The sequence below is a fragment of the Moschus berezovskii genome, chromosome 11, assembly GCF_049115385.1.
Source record: "Moschus berezovskii isolate FMDL1 chromosome 11, NW_MosBer_1.0, whole genome shotgun sequence".
NCBI lineage: Eukaryota > Metazoa > Chordata > Mammalia > Artiodactyla > Moschidae > Moschus > Moschus berezovskii.
Window position 1 is genome coordinate 45,274,670 of NC_142470.1, and position 27,904 is coordinate 45,302,573.

Sequence of the window (27,904 nt, forward strand, 5' to 3'; positions counted from 1 at the left end):
TTCACTTGAATATATATTTATTTTAGAATGCGACACTAACAGCATGATGACGAACCGTCACAAACTTGTACCAAGAAGCACACAACCCTTAAAGTGTGTCGTTCTTCACGATTAATTTAAGCATGGCATGATTATTATTTTGTACTAGAGTCAAAGACGACATTTAGATTCTTCAGCTTTGGGGCTTTTAGTAACAACGAAATGATTGTCTAGTCAGGCAGAAGCAAGAAATTCAAATGCAGTTTCTTTCTCTTCTGCCAGTTCCTTTGCAGTAAGATCCATCTTCTCACGTGAGAAATCATTAATAGGGAGACCTTCAACAACTTTCCAGGTCTTATCCTGTTTGAAAATAAATGCAAATTAAGAGATTTATGATTAAACGAGACGTTCCAGCAAGCAACAACTTAGTTTGAACTTAATTTAGAGAAATATGTTTTAAAATGTGAATCTAAAGAAGCAAATCAAAATCCAGATCTTAATTAACAGATAATTCTGATAAAAACTCAACATTTGAATTTGAAACTGACTGAATCTAGAAAAAGCATCTTTAAATGAGGTTTTAATTAGCAAATATAAAAAAATATTGACTTCAGTACAGTTGTAATACAGAGTGACAATACTGAGAACCGTTGTTTCATTTAGAAGTAAGAGAATATTTATAGATATCCAATATGAGAGGCATAGTAACAAAAAGTGTCTAGTTGGGAGAGTTGAAACTTGCTTTCCAGATTAATTTCAATCTTCTAGTGACCTGAAGTTGTGCTTCACATGATTTTAAAGCTGAGGAAAGTGTCTAATTTAGTAAAGGAACAACTTTCTAGACTAAAATACTGCTACTGCTAAGTCACTTCAGTCGTGTCCGACTCTGTGTGACCCCATAGACGGAAGCCTACCAGGCTCCCCCTTCCCTGGGATTCTCCAGGCAAGAACACTGGAGTGGGTTGCCATTTCCTTCTCCAATGTGTGAAAGTGAAAAGTGAAAGTGAAGTTACTCAGTCGTGTCCGACCCTTAGCGACCCCACGGACTGCAGCCTACCAGGCTCCTCCATCCATGGGATTTTCTAGGTAAGAGTACTGGAGTGGCTTGCCATTGCCTTCTCCGAGACTAAAATATACCACTGTTAATAAAAACACACAACTGGTTTCCCATTAGGGGACAGAGGGTTAAAAAAAAAACCCATAATACCTTACCTTGATTGTAACAGGGAATGAGTAAAGCAGATCATCAGGAATACCATAGGAGTTGCCATCCGAGATAATGCCCATGGACACAAACTCTCCCTGAAAAGAAGTAACAGTGAACGTTTTATAGTCGCATGGTGATAAAGAATTCCTTTTCATAACCAAAGGACACATGAACTAACAAAATTAAACCAGGTGATAGGTTCTTACTGATACTCTGTGCATAACTTCATTACTATACAAAGAATCATAACCAGACACTTACACAAAAGGGCAACTTCCATGGTTACTATCTTAGTCCACTTTTCCAATCTATATGTGAAGTAAGCCAGAGAAACATAACCCTCATTTTACAAATGAGGAAGCTGGTGGCCCAATATAGGTTTTAAGAAGAAAAATAAAGCCACCTCTACTATGTTAGGTGCTTTCCACATTTCATCTCATTGACCTTATAACCCTATGAGTTAAATGCCATGTAAGAGATGATAAAACTGTAAGCAACTTTCCCAAGGTTACTCACCTAGTAAGTAGCTGAGCTGGGATATGAACCTAACTGGCCTGACTGCAAGGCCACATGTCTTTTTGTTTGTTTGATTTTTTACATTATAGCATCAGAGGAAAAAATAAAAAAGTGGCCTGTGGAAGTCACTGAGTCCTCACCTCTGGGGTTCCAAACCAGATGTCTCTGACGTGGTCACAGATGGCTTTTGCAGCCGACATTGCACTGGACAGTTTTCGTGCCTTGATGACGGCAGCACCGCGCTGCTGCACAGTCTGGATGGGCAGGCAGAGATAGCAGGGTTATTCCTGGGGTGAAAGGCTGAAACTACAGCTACCTGTGTCCCCTCCAAAATCACACAACTACCCCATAGTGGCCTTATTAACCTCTTTCACTTAGAAGCACCAGTCTTTCTGAAAAGGGACAACTAAAGACCACACAGAAAGTTGACCACACTTTATATGAACAAGTGGATCTCTATAAGATAGCTGGATGACTGGAGGGTATCTAGTTTTATGCCACTTTATCAATCTTGACTGCCACACAATAGATCAGATCGGATTATGACTGCCTCAGTTTGACTCACAAAGAATATACACCCTCATCAAAGGCCTGCTGTCTTTGGGTTTCCTCCTGCTACCCACTGTTGGGAGACTCAGGTCAGTAATGTGTGTGTCTCTCAAGAGTTCTCGATGCTTGGCTCTGAAGAGATCTCCTGGACTTTTCTCACCGTGATGAATTCTCCCTTGAGCCAGCTGTCATCTTTCAGAGCTTCATAAACACCAACTTCCTTTCCTTGCAGTTTCACTTTGGCATGGTTGACATCTGGATACTGAGTTGAGGAATGGTTTCCCCAGATGATGACATTCTTTACATCATCAGAAGTCACTCCAAGTTTAAGAGCAATCTAGTTCAACAAAAAACAAATACATTACTTAGACAAATTTTTTTGTTTTAAATTTCAAACTGTGATCTATTTGACAAATGTCCTTAAAATAAAAACCTCTGAAACTTTAAGAGAACACAAGATTTATATTGATTTGTAAAACAACAACAACAAAATAAACAAAAAACCCCTCATAGGTTTTACTGTTTGGTAAGTTTCCCAAAAGAACTTAATAGTAGAGAAAGTATCTAAATAGCTGATTGGTCAGAAACGCTTAGGTGACATCTCCAAGTATTAACAACAAAACAAAGGTCACATTTATGTATTCAAGCAATATTAAACTTTGGTGTTTTATATTTGATTAAGCTACTATACAAATAAGTCATCCATAAACTGCAAGATGATCCTTACTTTTAAGCATTCTACTTCAATACTGTACCCTATAATGTTTAAGGCTCTTGAGGTGGAATCCACTCCTAGTAGTAAAGATGCCGTGAAGGTTGTTGAAATGACAAGAATGGATTTAGAATATTACACGTAAACTTGGTTGATAAAGCAGTGGCAAGGTTTGACAGATTTACTTACAGTTTTGAAATCAGTTCTACTCAGGGTAAAATGTTATCACACAGCATTGTACGCCATAGAGAAATTTTTTGTGAAAGGAAGACTTCATTGTTGTCTTATTTTAAGAAATTGCCACAGTCACCCAAACCGTTAGCAACCACCACCCTGATCAATCAGCAGCCATCAACATGAAGGCAAGACCCCCCAACCAGCAAAAAGATTATGACCTGCTGAAGGCTCAGATGAAGGTTAGCTTTTTTTTTTTTTAAGCAATATAAGGTATGTATATACTGTATGTATATTTTTTTAGACATAATGTTTTTGCATACTTAACACACTACATACAAATAAAACTTATATGTACTGCTGCTGTTGCTGCTAAGTCACGTCAGTCGTGTCCGACCCCGTGTGACCCCATAGACGGCAGCCCACCAGGCTCCCCAGTCCCTGGGATTCTCCAGGCAAGAACACTGGAGTGGGTTGCCATTTCCTTCTCCAATGTGTGAAAGTGAAAAGTGAAGTCGCTCAGTCGTGTCCAACTCTTAGCAATCCCATGGACTGCAGCCTACCAGCCTCCTCCGTCCATGTATGTACTAGGAAACCAAAAAATTAATTGGCTGGCTTTATTCCTATACTTTTCTTAGAAAGTGAAAGCACTCAGTCATGTCCAACTCTTTGTGACCCCATAGACGATACAGTCCATGGGATTCTCCAGGCCAGAATACTGGAGTGGGTAGCTGTTCCCTTCTTCACGGGATCTTTCCAACCCAGGGATTGAACCCAGGTGTCCCACACTGCAGGTGGATTCTTTATCAGCTGAGCCACCTAGGAAGCCCAAGAATACTGGAGTGGGTAGCCTATCTCTTCTCCAGCAGATCTTCCGCCCCCAGGAATCGAACCAGGGTCTCCTGCATTGCAAGGCGATTCTTTACCAGCTGAGCTACTAGGGAATTCTAATACTTGCTTTCCTGTAATTTCTTTCTAATTAGATAGCAGAATTTATAAGGATCTAAAAGAGAAAGGTTTTAGAAAAAAAAATTAAAAGCTGATGTGTTAGGTTTACATTGTGATTTTTCTTTCCTTTGCGTTGCAATAAGAACGAGAGGAAAAAAAAAGTTATGCCAGAATCCACAGCTTCTGCATATACAGATAACAGCAGCACCACATCAAAGCTCTGGTTGTGTGTTTACCATATAGCAAAGAGAATACAGCCTGATATTTTAGCCCCAAACTCGAAACAAAAGTCCTTCAAGAATGGTTAAACAAAGCATGGCTGTTAGTATAACTGACACCATCTTGGGCCCTTATAGTTTCTCCTATCCTTTAAAACTGACCTGAGAAGTGAATCACATCTAGGGCTTTGTAGTTTATATTATACGGTTTAATAAACATTAGGATCAGGTAGCCAGCCTCTCTGCTCTGCCGGTCTCCAATGATGAAAACCTCCCTTGACATTCCTGGCACCCACGATACCTGTTATCCGTTCATAAATCTTAATTCAGAAATGTCCTGTTTCAAAGCACCTATCCTCATGCCCGAGGGCAACTATTAAACTGTCCCTGTGGCTCCTCTGTGGTGTGGTGTGCAGCTGCAAACGTTTCTGGGTCGTTGTCTGCCTGATCCCAATCCCACTCTGTGAGTAAGTTACCCCATAATAAACCGATTCATTGGTCATATGGAGCTGCCTGTCTTGTTTTGGTCTCAAGATGCCTTCTCAGTTTGGTGGGCACTTTTCATTCCTTCTGTCTTTCAACACAAACTGTAGCACATTCATATAATTAAATAAATAAATGGACTAACAATAAAAAGGAATGAACTACCGATACATGTAACAACTTGAATGGCTATTAAAAGCATTAAACTGAATGAGACAAGTGTCAGAAGGTTACTGATTGAAGGATTCTATTTTTAAAAAAATCTTAAAATGACAAAAGCATAGAGTTGGAGTACAGATAAATGGTTGTCAGAGTTTAGGAAAGGAGAGGGACTGTGTAACAATAAAAAGGCAACATGAATAGGAGTTCTTTGTGGGTGATGGTACAGTTTGTGGTTATAGTAATCTAATATATAATTAGATGACATAGGATCATTCATAAAGACATAAAAACTGTAGAAATCTGAGTAAAGCTATTTAACAGTGTCGTGTGTAGTTTAGTCAGTTTCCTAGTTCTGATAATGCTCTATAGTTATGTAAAATGTCATCACTGGGGGAGGAGAGTGGTGGGTGGTACATGGGGTTCTCTGTACTATTTCTGCAACTTCTTCTAATTATTCCAAAATAAAAAGTGAAAAATGACAACCAACCAACCAAAATGATAAAAATGAAAAAAGCCATTACCTAAAATGTTTGCAATGCCTTGACTCATCTTCATGCTAATTTATTCAGTCAAGGAAGAAGCAAGTTGTGCTTACTGTCACTGACCCTTATAAGTTGAGACTTATTTTTTGAGTCCTAAAATAGATTTAAAAATAACTTAAAATTTTGTTTTTGACATTTAAAATCACTTCTGATCTAATCTCTACTTCATCTAGAGTTCTGCAAAAATTAGGACTATTAACTACCATATCAGTCTTCACAAATTAGTTGGGTGGTTGGTTTCTGGGATACCAGGCTATTGATTTGCTTAGTGGTTGGAGTAGAGTGATGTGCTACGCAATGAGTACCATTTTCTGTGTCTGCCATGACCTGAAGGGACTTGCAAAGAACTGTTCTTACTTATATTTAGCTGGCATCATTGAGAAAAAGGAAAATTATACTGGGACAAGTGAGCCAAGATGTATATTATCAAGCGTTTAGAAATCCTAACTCTGCTGAATGTCAACTCCAAAGTATAGTGAGGACAAACTGCCTGCAGGCCTGTCTTCCCTACAGGAAGTTCCCCTGACTTCCTGTGTCCTGTTTGCCCATTTCCTCTTGTTCTTTTAGATCTCTTGAGCTAATCAGCTTCTCGCTGGATAGCAAAGGCCAGTACTTTGCACCCAGCAGATGTAATTTCTGAATATCATGCACGTCAGAACTAAACCACCATGTATCCAGGATAGTAAGCAGCTCCTTGCTCCTTCAGACATTTTCATGCCTGTCACACAGACCTGTTGAACAGCTTTTGATTCATTCTCCAGCTCTAGTTAATTTTCTTCTCTGTGATACTACCTAACTGGTTTCATTGACAAATTACCTTGCCAGCCAGCAGACAACATACCTAGCTCTGGTTTGCAAATACACAGGGGAATTCTGCAGGTGATAAACAGTCACTAGGCAGTGAGGCCCTCTGATTTCTAAAATTATCTAAGACTAGTATTCATTCAGGGAGAAGGCAATGGCAACCCACTCCAGTACTCTCGCCTGGAAAATCCCATAGACGGAGGAGCCTGGTGGGCTGTAGTCCATGGGGTCGCTAAGAGTCAGACACGACTGCATGACTTCACTTTCACTTTTCCTTTCATGCATTGGAGAAGGAAATGGCAACCCACTCCAGTGTTCTTGCCTGGAGAATCCCAGGGACAGGGGAGCCTGGTAGGCCGCTGTCTATGGGGTCGCACAGAGTTGGACACGACTGAATTGACTTAGCAGCAGCAGCAGTAGTATTCATTCATATAAGAAAAATTAATCTTTGAGTCTGTTACTTTTCTCACTGGATTAATAGCCTCTACAGGAGCAAGAAACAGCTCCTTCAAAAACTTCCTAAAGCTGTCACTGTGCCAGACCAGCATGCTGGAACATGGGCCAAAGTCAAAGTTTGTGGCTTTCTTCCCTCTTTCCTCACTCAGACTTTCACCCCGCAAGGAAAACAGTTGCAGGCACTGGGACAAAGCATCATTTTGCTGTACATCTGAAAGCAGAGTTTTTCAATGCCTGCCTCCACTAAGGCCTCAGGTCAAACAGCACAGGTGGAAATTTGTTGGTGTTGTCATCATTCTACTGTCTTCTCCCTGTTGCAACACAGTGAATCACCATCTGGTAATTCAAAGTCCATAGATGCAACACCTATGGTACCATCTTTTCTTTCATAACTGCTCTGGGTGTGCGTGTAAAGTTGCTTCAGTGGTGTCTGACTTTTTGTTACCCGCTGGACTGTATCCCATCAGGCTCTTCTGCTTATGGGATTCTCCAGGCAAGAATACTGGAGTGACTTGCCATGCCCTCCTCCAGAGATATTCCTGACCCAAGGATCAAACCCTGTCTCTTGTGTCTCCTGCGTTGGCAGGCAGGTTCTTTACCACTAGCACCCTCTCGGAAGCCCCATAACTACTCTACAGTACTCCAATCTCCTGCCTCCAGTCATTCAAACCAACTCCCATTTCTTCCCAGCCACTGAATGCTGGCTAAATAAGTAAGAAAAAAGACCCAGCCCACAGACCAATGCCTCTCAGGAAATATTTGTAATTTAAGCTTGTTATCCAAATACCTTCTAAATTAACTGAGATTTCTGAAGTGTGACTCTTCTCAAAATTTGGTTATATATCTCTTCATCATCATCATCAATAGTAATTACAGCAGCCAACCTTTACTAAATTTTTACTATGTGATAGGCATCAAGATAAGGTCTTAACATAGATCTTATCTCATTTAGTGCACATAACTACCATCTGAGATAGATAACAATTATCATCCCATTTTACGGTTTGAATACACTTTCTCAGGGTCACAGAGCTAGTGAATGGATTGAAGTCACTTGATCGCATTCCCAGGTGATGCTAGTGGTAAAGAACCTGCCTGCCAATGCAGGAGATGTTAAGAGACACAGGTTTGATCCCTAGATCAGGAAAACCCCCTGGAGAAGGGCATGGCAATCCACTCCAGTATTCTTGCCTGGAGAATCCCATGGACAGAGGAGCTTGATGGGCTACAGTCCACAGGGTCCCAGAGAGTCAGACACGACCGAAGTGACTTAGTATGCGTGCACCATACCATTATGTAAGAACACATGAGGGTGTGGAGTTAGGCAGACCCTTTTACTGACTAGCTGTGTGACTTTGAGCAGGTTCCCTGACCTTTTCAGGCTTCAGAATTCTTATCTGTTAAACAGGAGATAATAACAGATATCTCATATGGTTACTATGAGAAGTAAATGACAAATTAAATGTAAAACACTCAGTTTAGTGTAGTAACTTAAATGTAATTTCTTTTCTCCTTTACTGGGCCCTCCAGAGCTGAAAGATTATCAGCTCTCAGTTTAAAGCAGTGGTTTTGTTAGCCAGATGGTAATAAGGAAATGTGGTTAAACCAGAGTCTGTCATATTTTGCAGAAGCAGAATCCTGGGCAATAAGAGAAACTGTAACATGCTCTGGACAAGCTTGAGTTAAGAACTAGACTGTGAATTTCAGAAAGGTTCTGTTCTAAGGAGACTGGGAGAAAGGTGAACTAAGGCCTCCTAGGTCTTCATGTGGAAACAAAGAATAGATCTCAGTAATTGTTGATTTTAAAAAGAACAAAGAATGCAAGAACAAAAAAATGTTATTAGGCAAGAGAGGTAACCATAGCAAACATAACAAATCAGTTGTAAAGACTCCCTGTTCTGTCCTGTTTCAAAGGTAAACATCAACCAGAAGCACATTCTTGAGCTGTTTTGTAGCATCTAAAACCCCTTAAGCACTCAGTCACCAGATTAACTGGAGCCTAAGGAATGAGACTTTGCTGACCCTTGTGACTTCACTCAATAGGTACCTGGATTTTGTCAACCTAGAGTGAGCTTTGCCTCATTTTAATGCTAAAACCTCTACCCCAAGGACTGCCATTTTTTAACATGCAAGTCATGTATATTTGAGCATGTTGTACTATGCAAGTGCATCTAGAACCCCAGTTTTACATGGAAGATTATACTCACTCATGAATATGTATATTGTTGTTGTTCAGTTGCTAAATCTTGTCCTACTCTTTGTGACCCCTCATGGCCTGTGTATCACTTTCCCATCCTTCACTATCTCTCAGAGTTTGCTCAAACTCTTGTCCATTGAGTAAGTGATGCTATCCATCTCATACTCTATCGCCCCCTTCTCCTGTCCTCAATCTTTTCCAGCATCAGGGTCTTTTCCAATGAGTTGGCTATTCACATTAGGTGGCCAAAGTATTGGAGCTTCAGCTTCAGCATTAGTCTTTCCAGTGAATATTCAGGATTGATTTCCTTTAGGATTGACTGGTTTGATCTCCTTGCTGTCCAAGGAACTCTCAGGTCTTCTCCAGCACCACAATTCAGAAGCATTAATTCTTCAGTGCTCAGCTTTTTTATGGTCTAACTCTCGGATCCGCACAAGACTACTGGAAAAACCATAGCCTTTACTATACAGACCTTTGTGGGCAAAGTGTTGTCTTTGCTTTTTAACACAATGTCAAGATTGGTCACAGCTCTTCCTCCCAGGAGCAAGTGTCTTTTAATTTCCTGGCTGTAGTCATTGTCCACAGTGATTTTGGAGCCCAAGAAAATAAAATCTGCCACTATTTCCACTTTTTCTGCATCTGTTTGCCATGAAGTGATAGGACCAGATGCCATGATCGTTAGTTTAATGTTTTAAGTCAGCTTTTTCACTCTCCTCTTTCACCCTCATCAAGAGCTTAATACCTCTTCCCTTTCTGCCATAAAGGTGGTGTAATTTGCATATCTGAGGTTATTGATGTTTCGCCCTGCAATCTTGATTCCAGCTTGTGCTTCATCCAGCCCGGCATTTTGCATGATGCATTTTTACTCTGCACATAAGTTAAATAAGCAGGGAATATACAGCCTTGACGTGCCCAATTTGGAACCAGTCTGTGGTTCCATGTCAGGTTGTAACTGTTGCTTCTTGACCTGCATATAGGTTTTGCTAGAGGCAGGTAAGGTGGTCTAGTAGTCCCATCTCTTTAAGAATTTTCCACAGTTTGTAGTGATCCACACAGTCAAAGGTTTTAGCGTAGTCAATGAAGCAGAAGTAGATGTTCTTCTGGAATACTCTAGCTTTTTCTATGATCCAATGGATGTTGGCAATTTGACCCCTGGGTCCTCTGTCTTTTCAAAATCCATCAAGTACATCAGGAAGTTCTCGGTTCATGTACTGTTGAAGCCTAGTTTGAAGGATTTTGAGCATTACTCTGCTAGCATGTGAAATGAATGCAACTGTGTGGTAGTTTGAACATTTCTGGCATTACCTTTCTTTGGGGTTGGAATGAAAACTGACCTTTTCCAGTCCTGTGGCCACTGCTGAGTTTTCCAAATGTGCTGGCATATTGAGTGTAGCACTTTCACAGCATCATCTTTTAGGATTTGAAATAGCTCAGCAGAAAATTCCATCACCTCCACTAGCTTTGCCCGTAGTTTATGCTTCCTAAGGCCCACTTGACTTCACACTCCAGGATGTCTGGCACGAGGGGAGTGATCACACCATCATGGTTATCTGGGTCATTAAGATCTTTTTTGTACAGTTCTTCTGTGTATTCTTGCCACCTCTTCTTAATATTTTCTGCTTCTGTTAGGTCCATACCATTTCTGTCCTTTATTGTGCCCATCTTTGCATGAAATGTTACCTTGGTATCTCTAATTTTCTTGAAGAGATCTCTAGTCTTTCCCATTCTATTGTTTTTCCTCTATTTCTTTGCCTTGCTAACTTAAAAAAGGCTTTCTTTTCTCTCCTTGCTATTCTCTGGAATTCTGCATTCAGATGGGTATATCTTTCCTTTTCTCCTCTGCCTTAAGCTTCTCTTTTATTCTCAGCTATTTGTAAGGCTTCCTCAGACAACCATTTTTCGTTTTTGCATTTCTTTTTCTTGAGGATGGTTTTGATCACCGCCTCCTGTACAATGTTAGGAACCTCCATCCATAGTTCTTCAGGCATTCTATTCATCAGATCTAATTCTATAAATCTATTAGTCTTTTCCACTGTATAATCGTAAGGGATTTGATTTAGGTCATACCTGAATGGCCTAGTGGTTTTCCCTACGTTCTTAAGTCTGAATTTGGCAATAAGGAGTTCATGATCTGAGCCATAGTTAGCTCTCAGTCTTGCTTTTGCTGACTGCATAGAGCTTTTCCATCTTTGGATACAAAGTATATAATCAATCTTATTTTGGTATTGACTATCTGGTGATGTCTATGTGTAGTCATCTCTTATGTTGTTGAAAGAGGGTGTTTGCTATGACCAGCACGTTCTCTTGGAAAACTCTTTGTTAGCCTTTGCCCTGCCTCACATTTTGTACTCCAAGGCCAAATTTGCCTGTGACTCTTGGTATCTTCTTGACTCCTACTTTTGCATTCCAGTTCCCTATGATGAAAAGGACATCTTGTTTTGGTGTTAGTTCTAGAAGGTCTTATAGGTCTTCACTGTACCATTCAACTTCAGCTTCTTCAGCTTTAGTGACTGGGGCATAGACTTGGATTACTGTGATGCTGAGTGGTTTGCCTTGGAAAGAACCAAGATCATTCTGTTGTTTTTGAGATTGCACCCAAGTAGTGCATTTTGGACTCTTGACTATGAGGGCTACTCCATTTCTTCGAAGGGATTCTTGCCCACAGTAGTAGATATAATGGTCATTTGAATTAAATTTGTCCATTCCATTCCTGTCCATTTTAGTTCACTGATAACTAAAATGTCGATGTTCACTCCTGCCATCTTGTTTGACCACTTCCAATTTACCTTGATTCATGGACAATCAGAGGGCAGACAGAGTGAAAACCACAATCACAGAAAACTAACCAAGCAGATTACATGGACCACAACCTTGCCTAACTCAATGAAACTATGAGCCATGCTGTGTAGGGCCACCCAAGATGGACAGGTCATGGTAGAGAGTTCTGACAAATCATGGTTGACTGGAGAAGGGAATGGCAAACGACTCAGCATTCTTGCCTTGAGAACCCCATGAACAGTAGGAAAAGCAAAAAGAAAAAAATATGATACTGAAAGATGAACCCCTGCCTCCAGCTGCACCCCCGCCACCCAGGTCACTAGGTGTCCAATATGCTACTGGAGAAGAGTGGAGAGCTCCACAAGGTATAAAGAGGCTGAGTCACAGAATTATTAATGCCCAGTTGTGGATGCATCTGGAAAAGTCTGATGCTATAAAGAATAATATTGCATAGGAACATGGAATGTTAGGTCCATGAATCAAGGAAAATTGGAAGTAGAATATGTGAAGGATTTAAAATGAAAATAAAATTAAATATAAAATTTAAATCAATTTGATTGCTTATCTGAGTGAAAAAAGCAGAACCACATGAAACACACAAAACTTAAGCCTTTGTTTTTATAATTTCCTATGTACCAGACAAAAATAATTGTGTACTATTATGTGAATTATCTATACTAATGACTAATTTTTAACTACTGTACTAAGAGGTCATTAGCAGTGACATGTGATTAAAGTAAGGAAATGGAATATAATGGTGAAAAGTAAAGAATTCAGCTGCCTTAAGAGATTCAAGATGTCCTAACAAATTGGAATCAGTTCACTTCAGTTCAGTCGCTCAGTCGTGTCCGACTTTCCGCGACCCCATGAATCACAGCACACCAGGCCCCCCTGTCCATCACCAACTCCCGGAGTTCACCCAAACTCATGTCCATAGAGTCGGTGATGCCATCCAGCCATCTCATTCTCTATCGTCCCCTTCTCCTCCCGCCCCCAACATTTCCCAGCATCAGAATCTTTTCCAGTGAGTCAACTCATCCCGTGAGGTGGCCAAAGTATTAGAGTTTCAGCTTTAGCATCAGTCCCTCCAATGAACACCCAGGATTGATCTCCTCTAGAATGGACTGGTTGGATCTCCATGCAGTCCAAGGGACTCTCAAGAGTCTTCTCCAGCACCTACCTACTAAAAAGAAAGCTGATTGCCGAAGAATTGATGCTTTTGAACTGTGGTGCTGGAGAAGACTCTCGACAGTCCCTTGGACTGCAAGGAGATCCAACCAGTCCATTCTAAAGGAGATCAATCCTGGGTGTTCATTGGAAGGACTGATGTTGAAGCTGAAAGTCCAATACTTTGGCCACCTCATGCGACGAGTTGACTCACTGGAAAAGACTCTGATGCTGGGAGGGATTGGGGGTGGGAGGAGACGGGGATGACAGAGAATGAGATGGCTGGATGGCATCACCGACTCTGTGGACATAAGTTTGAGTGAACTCCGGGAGTTGGTGATGGACAGGGAGGCCTGGCGTGCTGTGATTCATGGGTTCGCAAAGAGTCGGACACGACTGAGCGACTGAACTGAACTGAACTGACTGAAAACAAAACAAGAAAAAAAGTACAAACTAAGATTCAGTTACTTTAAAGGTGAGAAAAAAGGTTTAAAGTTGAACATTTGTTAAGGTTTGAAAAGGGATTGTTCTTACCTGAGCTTTAGCTCGGTTGTGATCCAAACGAGTCAAGCAACTGAAGTTCTCCTTGGGGATGGACGGTGCCGACTTGGAGGCAGTCAGGCAGTTGGTATTGGCTGGGTTTCCCACCACAATAACCTGGGATGTACAGGAGGCACAGCAGAGCTTCAGACCGTACACTGATTTAAGTAAACCAGCTTATCAATAGGATATGACTGACGTAACATGCAGTCTTTTTATCAAGTTTGTGTGAGCTAAATTATTACCCCAGTTTCTTAATTCTAGGAGGTTTCTATCCTCCCTTCTAGTATTTTTTTTTCCTCTTATTAGTATTTAATGTGACTACTGAAAACATTTACTAAAACCACCATTATATATACAAGTCATTGTGTTTTCTGCTAAAACAGAGACAGCATTTATTTTCTTGCCATAAAAAACTGGTAACCTAAAGTTCTATCTCAGGGTTTGAGTCAATCATAAAAATTTCCCGTCTCATAAAAGTAGCCCAAGAAAGAAATTCTTTGAGGAGTTTACTTTAGGTCAGTGATTTGCCCTTATGAGTGAAAAGTGTTTCTCATTCTTGCCTAATCCTAAGAATTAACTGGGATAGTTGCTAAAATACCAGGTCCCACTCCTTCATATGCACTGACTCTATCTTTAGGAGAATGCACTTCAGGCTTTTTTTCTTTCTGAAAGGGGGATACAGTGAATTACAATACAGCATAGCAAAACAAATACATGAATATTTTTACAAGTCTTAAAAATCTTTAATAAAATGATTTTAAAAACTTACTGTGAATTATATCAAACTTACAGAAAGCTATAAGCATCTTACAAAGACTAACTCCCACATCCCCTCTACCTAGATTCTCCAATTTGCCCCATCTCTCTCACCTGTGTGTGTGCACACCCCTCCACCCCTTAGTCTTTTGTGGGTCGGTCTGTGAGCAAGCTGCAGATATGATACTTCACTCCAATATCCCTAGCTACTCCACTGTAGGTGTGTATTTCCCCCTAGAAAGACACTTGGCTGAGAGGCAATTAATCTGCAAGCAGCACGATAACTCCAAGCAACCTTGTAATTTTTTTACTAAGAGACCTGGGGACTTCTTCTCAATTTATTTCTATTACTTTCTGTTAATGATTACAGAAAGTAAAAGTTAACTACTTGAAATAAAGTCTGCACAGAGCAGAAATTCAGGTGTCTATGAAGTATTATAATAGAACATTATAAATGGCAACATTAGAAAATCTTATAAAATTTTCTTTTAGCTTTCTCTGAATTCAGGATTGGGAGAAAGAAGTGTATTAAAATCAGTAAAACCTCTAACCAGGAAACCTTTTTGCTGTGACAGTTAATCAAGTTTTAGGTAGGTAGGTAGTAGTCTTAAGTCATTCATTTGTGTCCAACTGTTTGGGATCCCATAGACAGTAGCCTGCCAGGCTCCTCTATCCATGGGATTCTCCAGGCAAGAATACTGGAGTGGATTGCAATTCCCTTCTCCATAGGATCTTCCCAACCCAGAGATCGAACCCAGGACTCCCATGTTGCAGGCAGATTCTTTACTGTTTGAGCTACAGGGAAGACCTTCAAGTGTCCCTGGTGGTTCAGCTGGTAAAGAATCTGCCTGCAATGCGGGAGACCTGGGTTCAATCCCTGGGTTGGGAAGACCCTCTGGAGAAGGTAACGGCTACCCACTCCAGTATTCTGGCTCTAGAACTCCATGAACTGTTTAGTTCATGGGGTTGCAAAGAGTCCGACACAACTGAGCAACTTTCAGTCCCTTAAGTTCTAGGTAACTGGTACTTAATTGGTAAAATGAGGCTTTCTGTAACAGTAAGATAAATTAAAACCAAATAGGTTGAACACCCAGAAGTCATAACTGACTCAAGAGACAAGTATATCAAAATTCCTCTGGATTGAGAAAATCTGAGCACTCAGAAGCCACCACTTCCTGTCACTGAGAACAAACACAGCTTACAGCCATTTTCCTTCACAACCACACACAAATCCAAATGTCTGAATAAAAAGTCCTGTACAGCTAAAAGGGCACCAGAAGGTTCTCTGCCTTTTCTACAGGTTTACAAACTAATATTAAGTCTCTATGTCATAGTCATAGGCAAAATATTTTTGAGCCCCTCAGAATATATATTTCTACACTATATGAACAAAGCCCAGAAAGGGAGGGCTAATCGAGCAAAACCCTATACCTGTATTTACTGACCATTGCACAGAACTGGGGAAAAAAAGAAAGCAAATTATTTCATTTTCACTTAAATGCTGAAAGTAGAAGTTTCAAATGCTGATAGTGAAAAACTCTGTAAAATATTTTGTTGGTCACCTTAACTGACTTCTTGGCATATTTGTCCAAGGCTGCACCCTGGCATTTGAAGATTTTCACATTTGCTTTGAGTAAATCTTTCCTCTCCATGCCATCCCTTCTTGGCATGGAGCCCACAAGAATGGCCACATCCAGGTCTTTGAAGGCAATCTCTTCTTTATCTGTTGCGATGACATCTGTGAACACGGCAATAAATATGCAGAGCTACTTAAACACCGAAGTCTGAGGTTTTTTCATACTGAATCTACCCAGTAACTCTTCTACTTTGCAGCAAATGTTTACTTTTACAAATCACAGTGATCAAAGTTTAAAGGGCCTAAGAAAAAAAAAGCACTATATTAATTCAACAACCATAAGCATAAATGTCAATATATTTATTTTGTTTATCTTAATTTCAAAACTCTGTAGCTTTCATCTTTTATTATGATGCAAGGTAAAATATATCTTTCAAAGCAACATTAATTATTCACATTAATAACCACCAATAACACAAAAGAGACGCTAACTCACCTAACCTTTAAGTTACAATTACTTTAAGTTTTAAGATATCACCCCAATTAAAATCATGCTTCTTGAGTTTTTTTCTGTAAGGAATAATATTGAGATTTATTTTGTCACAATTAATTTTAACATTTTATGTGCTGTGTTGTGCTTAGTTGCTCAGTTGTGTCCAACTCTTTGTGACCCCATGGACTGTAGCCCGCCAGACTCCTCTGTTCATGGGATTCTCCAGGCAAGAATATTGAAGGGGGTCGCCATCTCTCCTTCAGGGGATCTTCCCAACCCAGGTACTGAACCCAGGTCTCCCGCATTGCAGGCATATTCAAGCCACCAGGGAAGCCCAAACATTTTATAGATGAAGACAATGCAATTTAAAGAGATTAATTAGCTACCTGTCAAAAAGGAGTGGGACTGTCATTCAAGTCCAGATTGATTCAGAGTTCAATCACTATGCTGCAGTCCAATAAAACACGTATCACTTAATATTTTTTGATTAAAGAACACACAGTTGACCCTTGAACAACATAGGTTTGAACTGTGCCTGTCCAGCTTATACGTGAATTTTTTTTCCCATAGTAAATACTGCAGTAAGGTACAATCTGAGGTTGGTTGGACCTGCAGATACAGAGGAAGTGTACTTGACTTTTCCACTGCAGGGAAGGTTGGTACCCCAAAGTCCTGAGTTGTTAAAGCATCAGCTGTATATCATGGCTCTCTTTTGGTGACTGTATTAAAAAGGCCATGACCAGTGCTATAGCCTGGATGTATTTCCATAAAATTATATGTTGAAACCTAATTCCCAATGTGATGGTATTAGGAAGTGGGGCCTTTGGGAAAAGATTAGGTCACGGACGGAGAAGCCCTCACAAATGACATTAGTGCCTTATAAAAGAACTGTACAAAAAAGATCTTCACGACCAAGATAATCACAATGGTGTGATCACTCACCTAGAGCCAGACATCTTGAAATGTGAAGTCAAGTGGGCCTTAGAAAGCATCACTACGAACAAAGCTACTGAAGGGGATGGAATTCCAGTTGAGCTATTTCAAATCCTGAAAGATGATGCTGTGAAAGTGCTGCACTCAATATGCCAGCACATTTGGAAAACGCAGCAGTGGCCACAGGACTGGAAAAGGTCAGTCTTCATTCCAATCCCAAAGAAAGGCAATGCCAAAGAATGCTCAAACTACTGCACAATTGCACTCATCTCATAGGCTAGTAAAGTCATGCTCAAAATCCTCCAAGCCAGGCTTCAGTAATATGTGAACCATGAACTTCCAAATGTTCAAGCTGGTTTTAGAAAAGGCAGAGGAATGAGAGATCAAATTGCCAACATCCGCTAGATCATGGAGAAAGCAAGAGAGTTCCAGAAAAACATCTATTTCTGCTTCATTGACTATGCCAAAGCCTTTGACTGTGTCGATTACAACAAACTGTGGAAAATTCTGAAAGAGATGGGAATACCAGACCACCTGACCTGCCTCTTGAGAAACCTGTATGCAGGTCAGGAAGCAACATTTAGAACTGGCCATGGAACAACAGACTGGTTCCAAATAGGAAAAGGTGTACGTCAAGGTTGTGTATTGTCACCCTGCTTATTTAACTTCTATGCAGAGTACATCATGAGGAATGCTGTGCTGGAAGAAGCACAAGCTGGAATCAAGATTGCTGGGAGAAATATCAATAATCTCAGATATGCAGATGACACCACCCTTATGGCAGAAAGTGATGAGGAACTCAAAAGCCACTTGATGAAAGTGGAAGAGGAGAGTGAAAAAGTTGGCTTGAAGCTCAACATTCAGAAAACAAAGATCATGGCATCTGGTCCCATCACTTCATGGGAAATTGATGGGGAAACAGTGTCAGATTTTATTTTTTTGGGCTCCAAAATCACTGTGGATGCTGATTGAAGCCATGAAATTAAAAAACGCTTACTCCTTGTTAAGAAAGTTATGACCAACCTAGAGAGCATATTAAAAAGCAGAGACATTACTTTGCCAACAAAGGTCCGTCTAGTCAAGGCTATGGTTTTTCCCGTGGTCATGTATGGATGTGAGAGTTGGACTGTGAATAAAGCTGATCGCTGAAGAATTGATGCTTTTGAACTGTGGTGTTGGAGAAGACTCTTGAGAGTCCCTTGGACTTCAGGAAGATCCAACCAGTCTATTCTAAAGGAGATCAGTCCTGGGTGTTCATTGGAAGGACTGATGCTAAAGCTGAAGCTCCAATACTTTGGCCACCTCATGCAATGAGTTGACCCACTGGAAGACTCTGATGCTGGGAGGGATTGGGGGCAGGAGGAGAAGGGGACGACAGAGAATGAGATGGCTGGATGGCATCACCGACTCGACGGAGGTGAGTTTGAGTGAACTCCAGGAGCTGGTGATGGACAGGGAAGCCTGGCGTGCTGTGATTCATGGGGTCGCAAAGAGTAGGACACAACTGAGCGACTGAACTGAACTGAAAGGAGGCTCAGAGAGCTCCCTCACCCCTTTTGCCATGTGAGGACACAGTGAGATGTCTGTCTATAAAGCAAGAATTGGGCTCTCACCACACATCCAAGCTATTGGCTTTTTGATTACTGACTTCCCAACCTCCAGAACCATTAGAAATAATTTGCTGTTTATAAACCTATAACGGAGAAGGCAATGGCACCCCACTCCAGTACTCTTGCCTGGAAAATCCCATGGATGGAGGAGCCTGGTAGGCTGCAGTCCATGGGGTTGCAAAGAGTTGGACACGACTGAGCGCCTTCACTTTCACTTTTCTCTTTTATGCATTGGAGAAGGAAATGGCAATCCACTCCAGTGTTCTTGCCTGGAGAATCCCAGGGACTGGGGAGCCTGGTGGGCTTCCGTCTATGGGGTCGCAAAGAGTCGGACACAACTGAAGCGACTTAGCAGCAGCAGCAGCATCCTGATTGACACAAGTTTCTGATCTAAACATTTATCAGTGACAGCACTATATTCTAATTGTCTTAGTATTTTGGGGCTACTATAACAAAAATATCATAGAGTTTATAGGTTTATGCTGCTGCTGCTGCTGAGTCACTGCTGCTGCTCAGTCATTCTCCAGGCAAGAATACTGGAGTGGGTTGCCATTTCCTTCTCCAAGGCATGAAAGTGAAAAGTGAAAGTGAAGTTGCTCAGTCGTGTCTGACTTTTAGCAGCTCCATGAACTGCAGCCTACCAGTCTCCTCCGTCCATGGGATTTTCCAGGCAAGAGTACCAGAGTGTGGGGTGCCATTGCCTTTTCCGAATCAGGCTGCTCTAAGTCCCCAAATAAGTATACATAAGAGCATCAGTTGGAGAAAAAAATAATCCATCTTCTTCCCAGTCATGCAGCCTTATCTGCTGAAACTTTATGTTCATAGCTGACCAAGGTCAAGCTACTCTGGGTACACAAGAGTCAGCAGAGGGAACTCAGCAGAGAAGGGAATAAAAAGAAAAAAGCAACATAGGAAGCTTATTTGGAAACAGTGAGTGAGGAAAAAGATTCAGCAGAACAGCTCGGACAGGGTAATACATTCTCTTACATAACTTTGCAAAAAATGATTGAGGTGGCAGAGCAGCCCTTCCAGTAATTGTTTATTGAACAGACAAATGAATTCTGGGCATGGTTTCTCTTGGGCATCTATATGTTTTTGATTTGTGCAAGTTCTTTTAGAGTATTATTAATTTTTACTCTCCCTTTCCCAAAAATGATAATGATGAAGGTAGAGCTGAAGAAAAACATTCAAATTAGTTTACAGCTTGACCTAATATTTTAATGAATCTTTGAATCAAATTTAAGATTTCTGTCTTGACATTTGTTAATTTATTTATTCATTTTTGGTATATATACATCTTACCAAGTCAAAGTAGTGCAGAAATAAAAAACTTTTAATGAAATAATTTCTAATTGAAAGGCCAGTTAACAAAGCTCTAAAATCTACTGTTTTAAAGATATAAAATATTATAAAATCCCTTTCTCCTCCACTCCCCAGCTCACCTTTCAGGAGGGGAAGGGCACAGTCTTGCAGTTCCATCAGGACACCATCCAGGACACCCATCATGGGAGTGATATCCAACAGCACGAGAATGATAGGCTGCCAGATAAACAGCAAGGACAGCATCTATTAGTGTCGGTTATGTCGTTCAGTCACAAAAAAGCCCTTTCACAGAGTTTTTGCTAATTGGTGTGTATGTGTGTGTAATTCCCATTAATTAATCATAATTATTTTAGGAAGTCAGGTGTCTAACAGCAGGCTACTCTAAGAAAAAGGAATACTATAAAGCCAGCAATAGTTTGCTAACAGATACATTATGAGGAATCACCTTTACTGAAATTTAAAGGAGTACATGGAAGAAAATACCAAATTGAAGTGACATGCCACACCATGCTTTCGTTGTTGATGGCTGTGTATCCAATTTTAGTTCACAGAAAGCTAAGCACAGTATCGTGCATGAAGGAAGAATTTGATTATCCATGGGTAAGGACAAAGGATAGATGATTATCATAGAAGAGGATTTTAGTATACATTAATCGGACCTGCTAGAATAGAGGGAGGTGGTGGTGCAATTGCTAAGTCGTGTCTGACTCTTCTGACTCCAGGGACTATACCCTGCCAGGCTCCTCTGTCTGTAGGATTTTTCACAAGTATATCGGAGTGGGTTGCCATTTCTTTCTCCAGGGGATCCTCCTGACCCAGGGATCGAACCCAGGTCTCCTCCACTGAAGGCAGATTCTTTACTGACTGAGCTACCAGGGAATAGAGGGTACCTACTTCAAACTGGGAAACTGATTTGTCTGTCTAACTCTTCTGGGTCTAAAGACCATTTATGAACAAGAAAGTGCTGGTCCAGCAACTTTCTTTCCCATATGACTCTCCGTAACAGTTACCGTCATTATGACATTTGCTGGCAGCACCAAGTCAACTTAACAGTACATGGAATAGTTATAATTTGCAAAGCATTTTCAGTGCCCAGAGGGGTGCATGGAACCTGCCAGATTTATAGCTGTGTGTCTCGGACATTTATTGGAATTATTCATGCCTTTAAAAATGTATTTGCAACTAAACAGAGGGTTTTATTGAAAATGTTCTTACTTTTACTTAGGATTTATTGACACTTGCCCCTACCTGGTTTTTACCGAAGACAGATCCATTTCCAATACTGTATAGCAGTGAATATGCAATTTGACCAGCTGCTCCAGTCACAAGGACTCGGATTGGTTCAGACTGTAATGAAAGAGACCCATTAGCATCTTATTAAAAAAAGGTTACTCTACAACATACTTTAAGAGCTAATGTAAAAATCTAAAGACCATTCTCATCTGGCTTAGTAGAAGATATTCATTCCCAGACTTATCCCAGTAAACACAGCATGCACAAAGCAACCGAGTGACTTCTGGGACATGTGTCCTTTACAACATTTATGTGGTGTTGGTTAACTCTCCCTGCTATCTTCGATTTACTTACAAAATCTTATCCATCTCTTTTAGGATATCTTACCACTAAAAATAGTCCTAACAATTTTGATGTGCATTACATGATGTTAGGAACCCTGGCGGCTACTAGAACCTTACAAATCCTCTTATGCAAATGCCCCCACTCCCTTCTGTTCACAAGAACCCTTCACACCAGAAAGAGGAACAGAGGTTAAAACGTTCCATTTACAAGGAACCAGAAAGTTTATTAATCACGATTCAAGTCCTTGGGGGAAGAAAAATAAGTCTATATTTTTAATTTAAGAAGAAAAAATGAAAAAAAAAAAAGATGGATTAAAATACATTTTATCTGGATTATAATCTGGATTGTAATAAATTTTAGCATTAAGTAACAAACAACAGTAGCAACAGGTAGTCACAGCTGACAACTTGATTCCAAGGAAAAATTAATATTAAAGGGGAGGGAGAGGAAAAAGTACAAAGAACATATAATAGAAGGAAGTCTATAGACCTTGGACAAAATCTGAACATATGGATGAAAAGTATATATATCTAGTTCAAAGTGATGAACCTGCGTTATTAGAAATAAGTTAAATTAACCTCAGAGAATTAAAAGGAGAGAAATATTTCTATTAAAAAGAGTTGAACAAAAATCCCTGAAAACTTAAATGGGTAAGTTTAGATGGAAAAAATCAAGGGAACTGTTCTTTTCTCGGACAATGCTGGGTAAATGTACTTCCACTCTGTAATAGGTAAATGTGTCACCTCATTTGTTACCCACATGAGAGAAGCTGACTGGGGATAGAAGCATTAGGTTTCTTTATATTAAGAATTCCCTCTTCAAGAGGGGTCGGCTCTTAGCAGTTTGGTATCTATAGAATTCAGACGGGAAAAAAAAATCTCAGGACGTTGTCAATGCTGTAAAGAAATGAATCTGAACACTGCAGACTATGTATGTGTTTCTTTCTCAGAGATGCCCAGAATGAGTAGATAAAAAGGGAAAAAACTATGGAGTTTCTTTCTGACCTTCTGGGTCTCTTCCCTGTTCTTTTCACCAACTTCCCCCATGCTTTCATATCTAAATAAACAAAATATGATAATTCCTCAAATAATCCAGTTTAAAACAATACATATTTATGTTCCCAATAGGCTTTAGGTTTATAAAGAACATTATGTGTTATTCTATATATTTTCTATCACATGGCCTTTACATGTTTTAAATTCTGTCATTTCCCTATCTTTCCTTGAAGTATAGTACATGACAGTAGAAATGATTGCATCTCCCTCTTTAGAATGCAAGCTTTTTAAGGATAGGGGCTTTGTCTATTTTATTTACTGTTGTATCCCAGCTTCTTAGAACAATGCCTGGCATGTAGTTAGAGCTCATCAAACATTTGCTGAAGGAGTAGCTGGATCTTGTAAAATTACTATCAAAACCTTGGGAATGTAAAATAATTGTTTGGAAGCAAACCCAACATGCTTTAAGGAATTGTTTTATATACTTGCACTGAGAAACTTGAAAACAGTGACAATAGTTCCAGGTATGGTTAGCAAAATTATTTAGCTCAATAGTTCTAATCAAAGTCTTTTATTATGTACCTTGTACATAATACATGCCAGAGACTCCATTAGTGAACCATATGTAAGAAACAAGAGGATAAGGCAATTTTTTAAAAAAGGAGGCTAGAGATACAGTAGAGTGATGAAGAGCTGGCCTCTAGAGCCAGACTTTCTGGTTCAAATCTTGATTCCTCAACTCAGCTGTATGTCCTTAGGCAAGTTACTGTATTGTTTCTCTAAGGTTCAGTTCAGTTTAGTTCAGTCACTCAGTTGTGTCTGACTCTTTGCCATCCCATGAATCACAGCACGCCAGGCCTCCCTGTCCAACACCCGGAGTTCACTCAAACTCATGTCCATCGAGTTGGTGATGCCATCCAGCCATCTCACTCTCTGTCGTCCCCCTTCTCCTCCCACCCCCAATCTTTCCCAGCATCAGAGTCTTTTCCAGTGAGTCAACTCGTCGCACGAGGTGGCCAAAGTATTGGAGTTTCAGCTTTAGCATAAGTCCCTCCAATGAACACCCAGGATTGATCTCCTTTAGAATGAACTGGTTGGATCTCCTTGCAGTCCAAGGGACTCTCAAGAGTCCTCTCCAGCACCACAGTTCAAAAGCATCAATTCTTCGGCGATCAGCTTTCTTCACAGTCCAACTCTCACATCCATACATGACCATGGGAAAAACCATAGCCTTGACTAGATGGACCTTGGTTGGCAAAGTAATGTCTCTGCTTTTTAATATACTATTTAAGTTGGTCATAACTTTCCTTCCAAGGAGTAAGCATCTTTTAATTTCATGGCTGCAATCAGCATCCGCAGTGATTTTGGAGCCCCCCAAAATAAAGTCTGACACTGTTTCCACTGTTTCCCCATCTATTTCCCATGAAGTGATGGGACCAGATGCCATGATCTTTGTTTTCTGAATGTTGAGCTTCAAGCCAACCTTTTCACTCTCAAGAGGCTTTTTAGTTCCTCTTCACTCTCTGCCATTAATAGCAGCTACTTAACAAGGCAGTAAGGATTGAGACAATTAACACACAAAGTAGTAAGACTAGTATGTGGCAAGCACTCTAATAACAGGTCTCTGTCACCATAGATTTTCCCTCTAAGGACTGTTGTAGCTTATGTTTATTTTCCACTACACTGTGGAACTCCTGTGAGAATAGTCTGCCTTTGACTCAAATTTGCACTCCCATATAGCATTCAAAAAGGATATGTTGAATGAAGGAAAGCAAGGGTTAAGAGAAGTATGAACACACGCTACTTCAATGAAAGCAACCTAGGATATGAAATGAGGGGAAAGTGACTATTACTACTACTACATATAAAACTTAACCTCCCGGAAAGCAGGTAGATGGTTAGAATAATGCAGTCAATTTTAGGCATTAATTTTAGCTACTAAAAAAAAAAAGTTTCCAAGTATCACAGTCCCTAGTGAAGGGATTGTGGGCAACTAATAAATAGCCATTAATCCCATCTCAGCAGCAGCAGTTTCCTTCCTGTGTATCACTGAGCAAATTATTTTCATAGGTAGGTAATTCCATCTCATTATAAGTAGTATGAAGCCTAGTGTCTGAATCTCTGATGAAACAGAAAAGAAAGCACAGTATTTGGTTCTGCCTGCTCTTTGCATCATTGCAGCTGAAAAGCAGGAGGGTGGGAGATTCCCACTGACTTTTCACAATGTTACAGTGTGAAGAGAGGTTACTATTCTTTGCTTAGATATCTGGGCAGTCTGCCAACATTCAAAGAAGGAATGTCTTTGCTCTTGGCAGGGTATTAATGACCTTCCTGCAGATGCAGGCTCTGTTCTGCGCATGTGTTCAAGTCTTTAGTTTGTAAAGTTTGAATTTAAGTGTTCCTTCTGTTATTCTACAGAAAGATCCATATACTCCATTTTTACTTTCTTATCTATACATATTTCTGTAATACAAAAGACACACAAACAGTATTCAGATTCTTTCATACAGTTTATTCTTGCTGTCATTCCCAGTGGACACAAGGAAAGAATCCCCTCCTTTAAGAAAAAACCACAAAAACCTGATTTTTAACAGCTTACACAAGATGGGTCTTTTCTAACGCAGTGACTGTTTACACACCCTCCTGAGGAGGCAAGGCCATTGAGTCATCTGAGAATTTGCTGTCAAGTTTCAGCAAACTGACAGGAGAATTCTTCTCATGGATATTATTTGGTGCTCCAGTGACCTTCCAGGGGTCAGGCCTGCCTTGATCTACCATGCAGAAAAACAAAGAAAGAATGGGGGCCCAAGATCTTTGTGTGACCTTGGGAAAATCATTTGACCTAACCATACTTTTGAAGATTAGAGGAAATAATTTCCAAATTCCCTTCCAATTCTAGAAATATAATATTCTCATTGTAAAACCGTCAAGTGATATGAATGCTGATATATAGTTTAGCTTGTATTTGCAGTATGAACTTGCATCTTCATCCAGAACTTCAGCAAATAAAAATAAAATTTCAGAATGACTTACCTGTCTAAATGACAAAATATGGTAAAATGGAAAGAGTGTGAGATCCTTGGAGGCAAACTTGTGTGACCTTGAGAAAATCACATTCGCTTTGGGTTTCAGTAAAGTCAATTTTACGATGGTCAAGATGTTTTTTAAAAGGTTCCATCCAGTTTTAAAATTATGAAGTCTGAGGTTCTCTGATAATAAGTACCTTTGCTTTCTTGCTAAGATTATTAGGTCCGAAACCACTGAATCCATCGGTCAAAATCTGACCAAACAAGTAGGGAACCTAGGTTTATCACCGAAAATCAGAAGTTGTTCCCACTGGCTCCCTTTCAAAGGTGGAAGGAGTTATTCCCTTGCTATGAAAACACGTCTTTTCAGGTTCTGGAAATGTTCCAATTCCTTCAAATATTTCCCCATTCATTTCAGTATTTTGAAATAATGGAGGAAAACCATTCTCAACTATAAACACAAGTACTGAAGCAGTTTCTCTCAGGTTGATATCAAATGTCACCTTCAACGAGCATGCTATTTATTCATACGTCAGAGTTCCCTCACCCCCACCCCCTTCCTTCTCCCTTTCAACAGACAAGATACGGAGACCTTGGTGTCCAAATCTTCATGACAACATGATTACATTGTGTAACATTTAAAAGTGCTGGTTCTAGAATTCGTAACATACAGATTAGTAAAAAACACCGGCACAAATTATCTGTCTAGGGGCGCCGTCACTGTAACATGTACTGGCACAGAAGGAGACCAATGAACAGGTTTTAAATCACATTTCGTGAAATTAGACATGGCGGAAACCCTTCTTCCGAAAAGGCAGATTGTAATCCCGAGCACTACCTTTGCATTGAGGGCCTTCTGCTTTCAAAAGCTTTGTGACAAAAGCCCTTAAAAACACTATGGGCTTAAGAGGAGAGAAAGAGGTTAAGGTCCAACACTCCGCATTTCAAACCTTATCGGCCTTATCAATCCCCCAGAGCGTGCTTGGGAGAAATCCCCCAGCTTCGCATTTTGTACCCTCAACATGCAGACGGGCTGAGATCTCGCCTCTCCAAGGACAGTGATTTCTCTAAAGTCCTTCTGAGAACCTCAGGTGGAAATAAACTCTTTACCAATAACTAACTAGGTCACTGCGACAGTCCCCAGAAGATGAATCGAGACTTTCCAAAGGGCGCGAAGGACAATTCCTTGCACAGCCTTTCCCCAACAGTCCTTCAAGCGCAAGAAACGCCCCAAGCGGGACGCGAATGCCGTAGGTGGGCAGCATGCAGGGGCCCACACTCACCATGACTGGGAAAGGCGCGGACACTTTCTGCACTTGCCGAATGAGCCTCAGGCAGTCGGGTCACCTCTACCGTGGAACCGACTCGGAAAGGGCGAGCGGTGTTAGAATAGAAAAAACTCGGCTCCCGACCGCGCGGCCCGCTGGGAACTGTAGTTTATGCTGCCATGATTCCGGCGCAATCTCCAATGCAATTCCTTCGTGTTAGAACTACACTTCCCGAGCTCAGAGGTTATTCTCACGCTCTGCTCCTTGCGCTCTTCGCCGATTGCAAAGTAGTCCCCGAGGGCGGGCCGTTGTGATTGGAGGATTGCGACAAGCGGATGATTTGGGCTCCAGGGAAAAGGACCTGCCGGATGGCGCCCAGCAATTGGCGGGAGGGGAGGCGCGTGTAACTCGAGGGAGGAGAGACGGATCCCTTAGCTACAACACCCCCCGCTACGGAGACTTTATCCTCCCCTCAAGGGTAAACGTGGGAGGTAAAGAGATCTTCCGCTGCGTAAAGCTGGGTCGACCCGGAAACAAAATCTTTTTAAAAACTCTTCACAATCTGCAGGGGCGGGAGGAATGTGACTAGTCGGGAAGACTGGACGGCTTCGCGGGTTGCTAAGCGACGAGGCGGGAGAGCGCGCGCACGCTGGAGCCGCTTGTAAGGGATGAAGAGTTCGTAAGGGATGCGCGGTGCTGCGTTTCTGAGACTGAACTGACGCAGCGAACGCGCCGCGTCCTCCAGGATCCTTCTTCTCTAACCAGAGGACCCTCTCTCTCGTAGTGTACCCTGACGTGGTGAGTTGTTTGCGGAGACGCCCTGTCAGAGGCGGCTGGGGGCTGCGCATCTTCCACACTCAGAAGACAGGTGAGTCCCAGCCCGAGGCTAGACCCTAGGGTCTGGTTTGCGG

At 40.9% G+C, this 27,904-nt stretch overlaps 2 protein-coding genes across 7 annotated transcripts in view; one reads left to right on the top strand and one right to left on the bottom strand.

Moving 5' to 3' along the window:
• Window positions 1–27,167, bottom strand: MDH1 (malate dehydrogenase 1). The gene is made up of 9 exons (XM_055400870.2): window positions 27,009–27,167; window positions 21,375–21,473; window positions 20,246–20,342; window positions 15,754–15,929; window positions 13,427–13,549; window positions 2,412–2,588; window positions 1,843–1,956; window positions 1,192–1,281; window positions 1–339 (listed from the first exon to the last, which is right to left on the bottom strand). The coding sequence occupies exons 1-9, from the start codon at window positions 27,009–27,011 to the stop codon at window positions 214–216; spliced, it is 1,005 nt and encodes a 334-aa protein (XP_055256845.1). The 5' UTR covers window positions 27,012–27,167; the 3' UTR covers window positions 1–213.
• Window positions 27,168–27,332: 165 nt separating this feature from the next.
• Window positions 27,333–27,904, top strand: part of WDPCP (WD repeat containing planar cell polarity effector) — a 385,832-nt gene continuing 385,260 nt past the window's right edge. For 4 of the 6 annotated variants that reach the window (XM_088841310.1, XM_088841313.1, XM_088841312.1 and 1 more), the window contains exon 1: window positions 27,538–27,861. The gene's annotated coding sequence lies outside the window, so the exon portion shown is untranslated. Of the gene's footprint in view, window positions 27,485–27,537; window positions 27,862–27,904 lie in introns of those variants that run through there. The other 2 variants (XM_088841307.1, XM_088841314.1) reach the window with 2 other exon arrangements.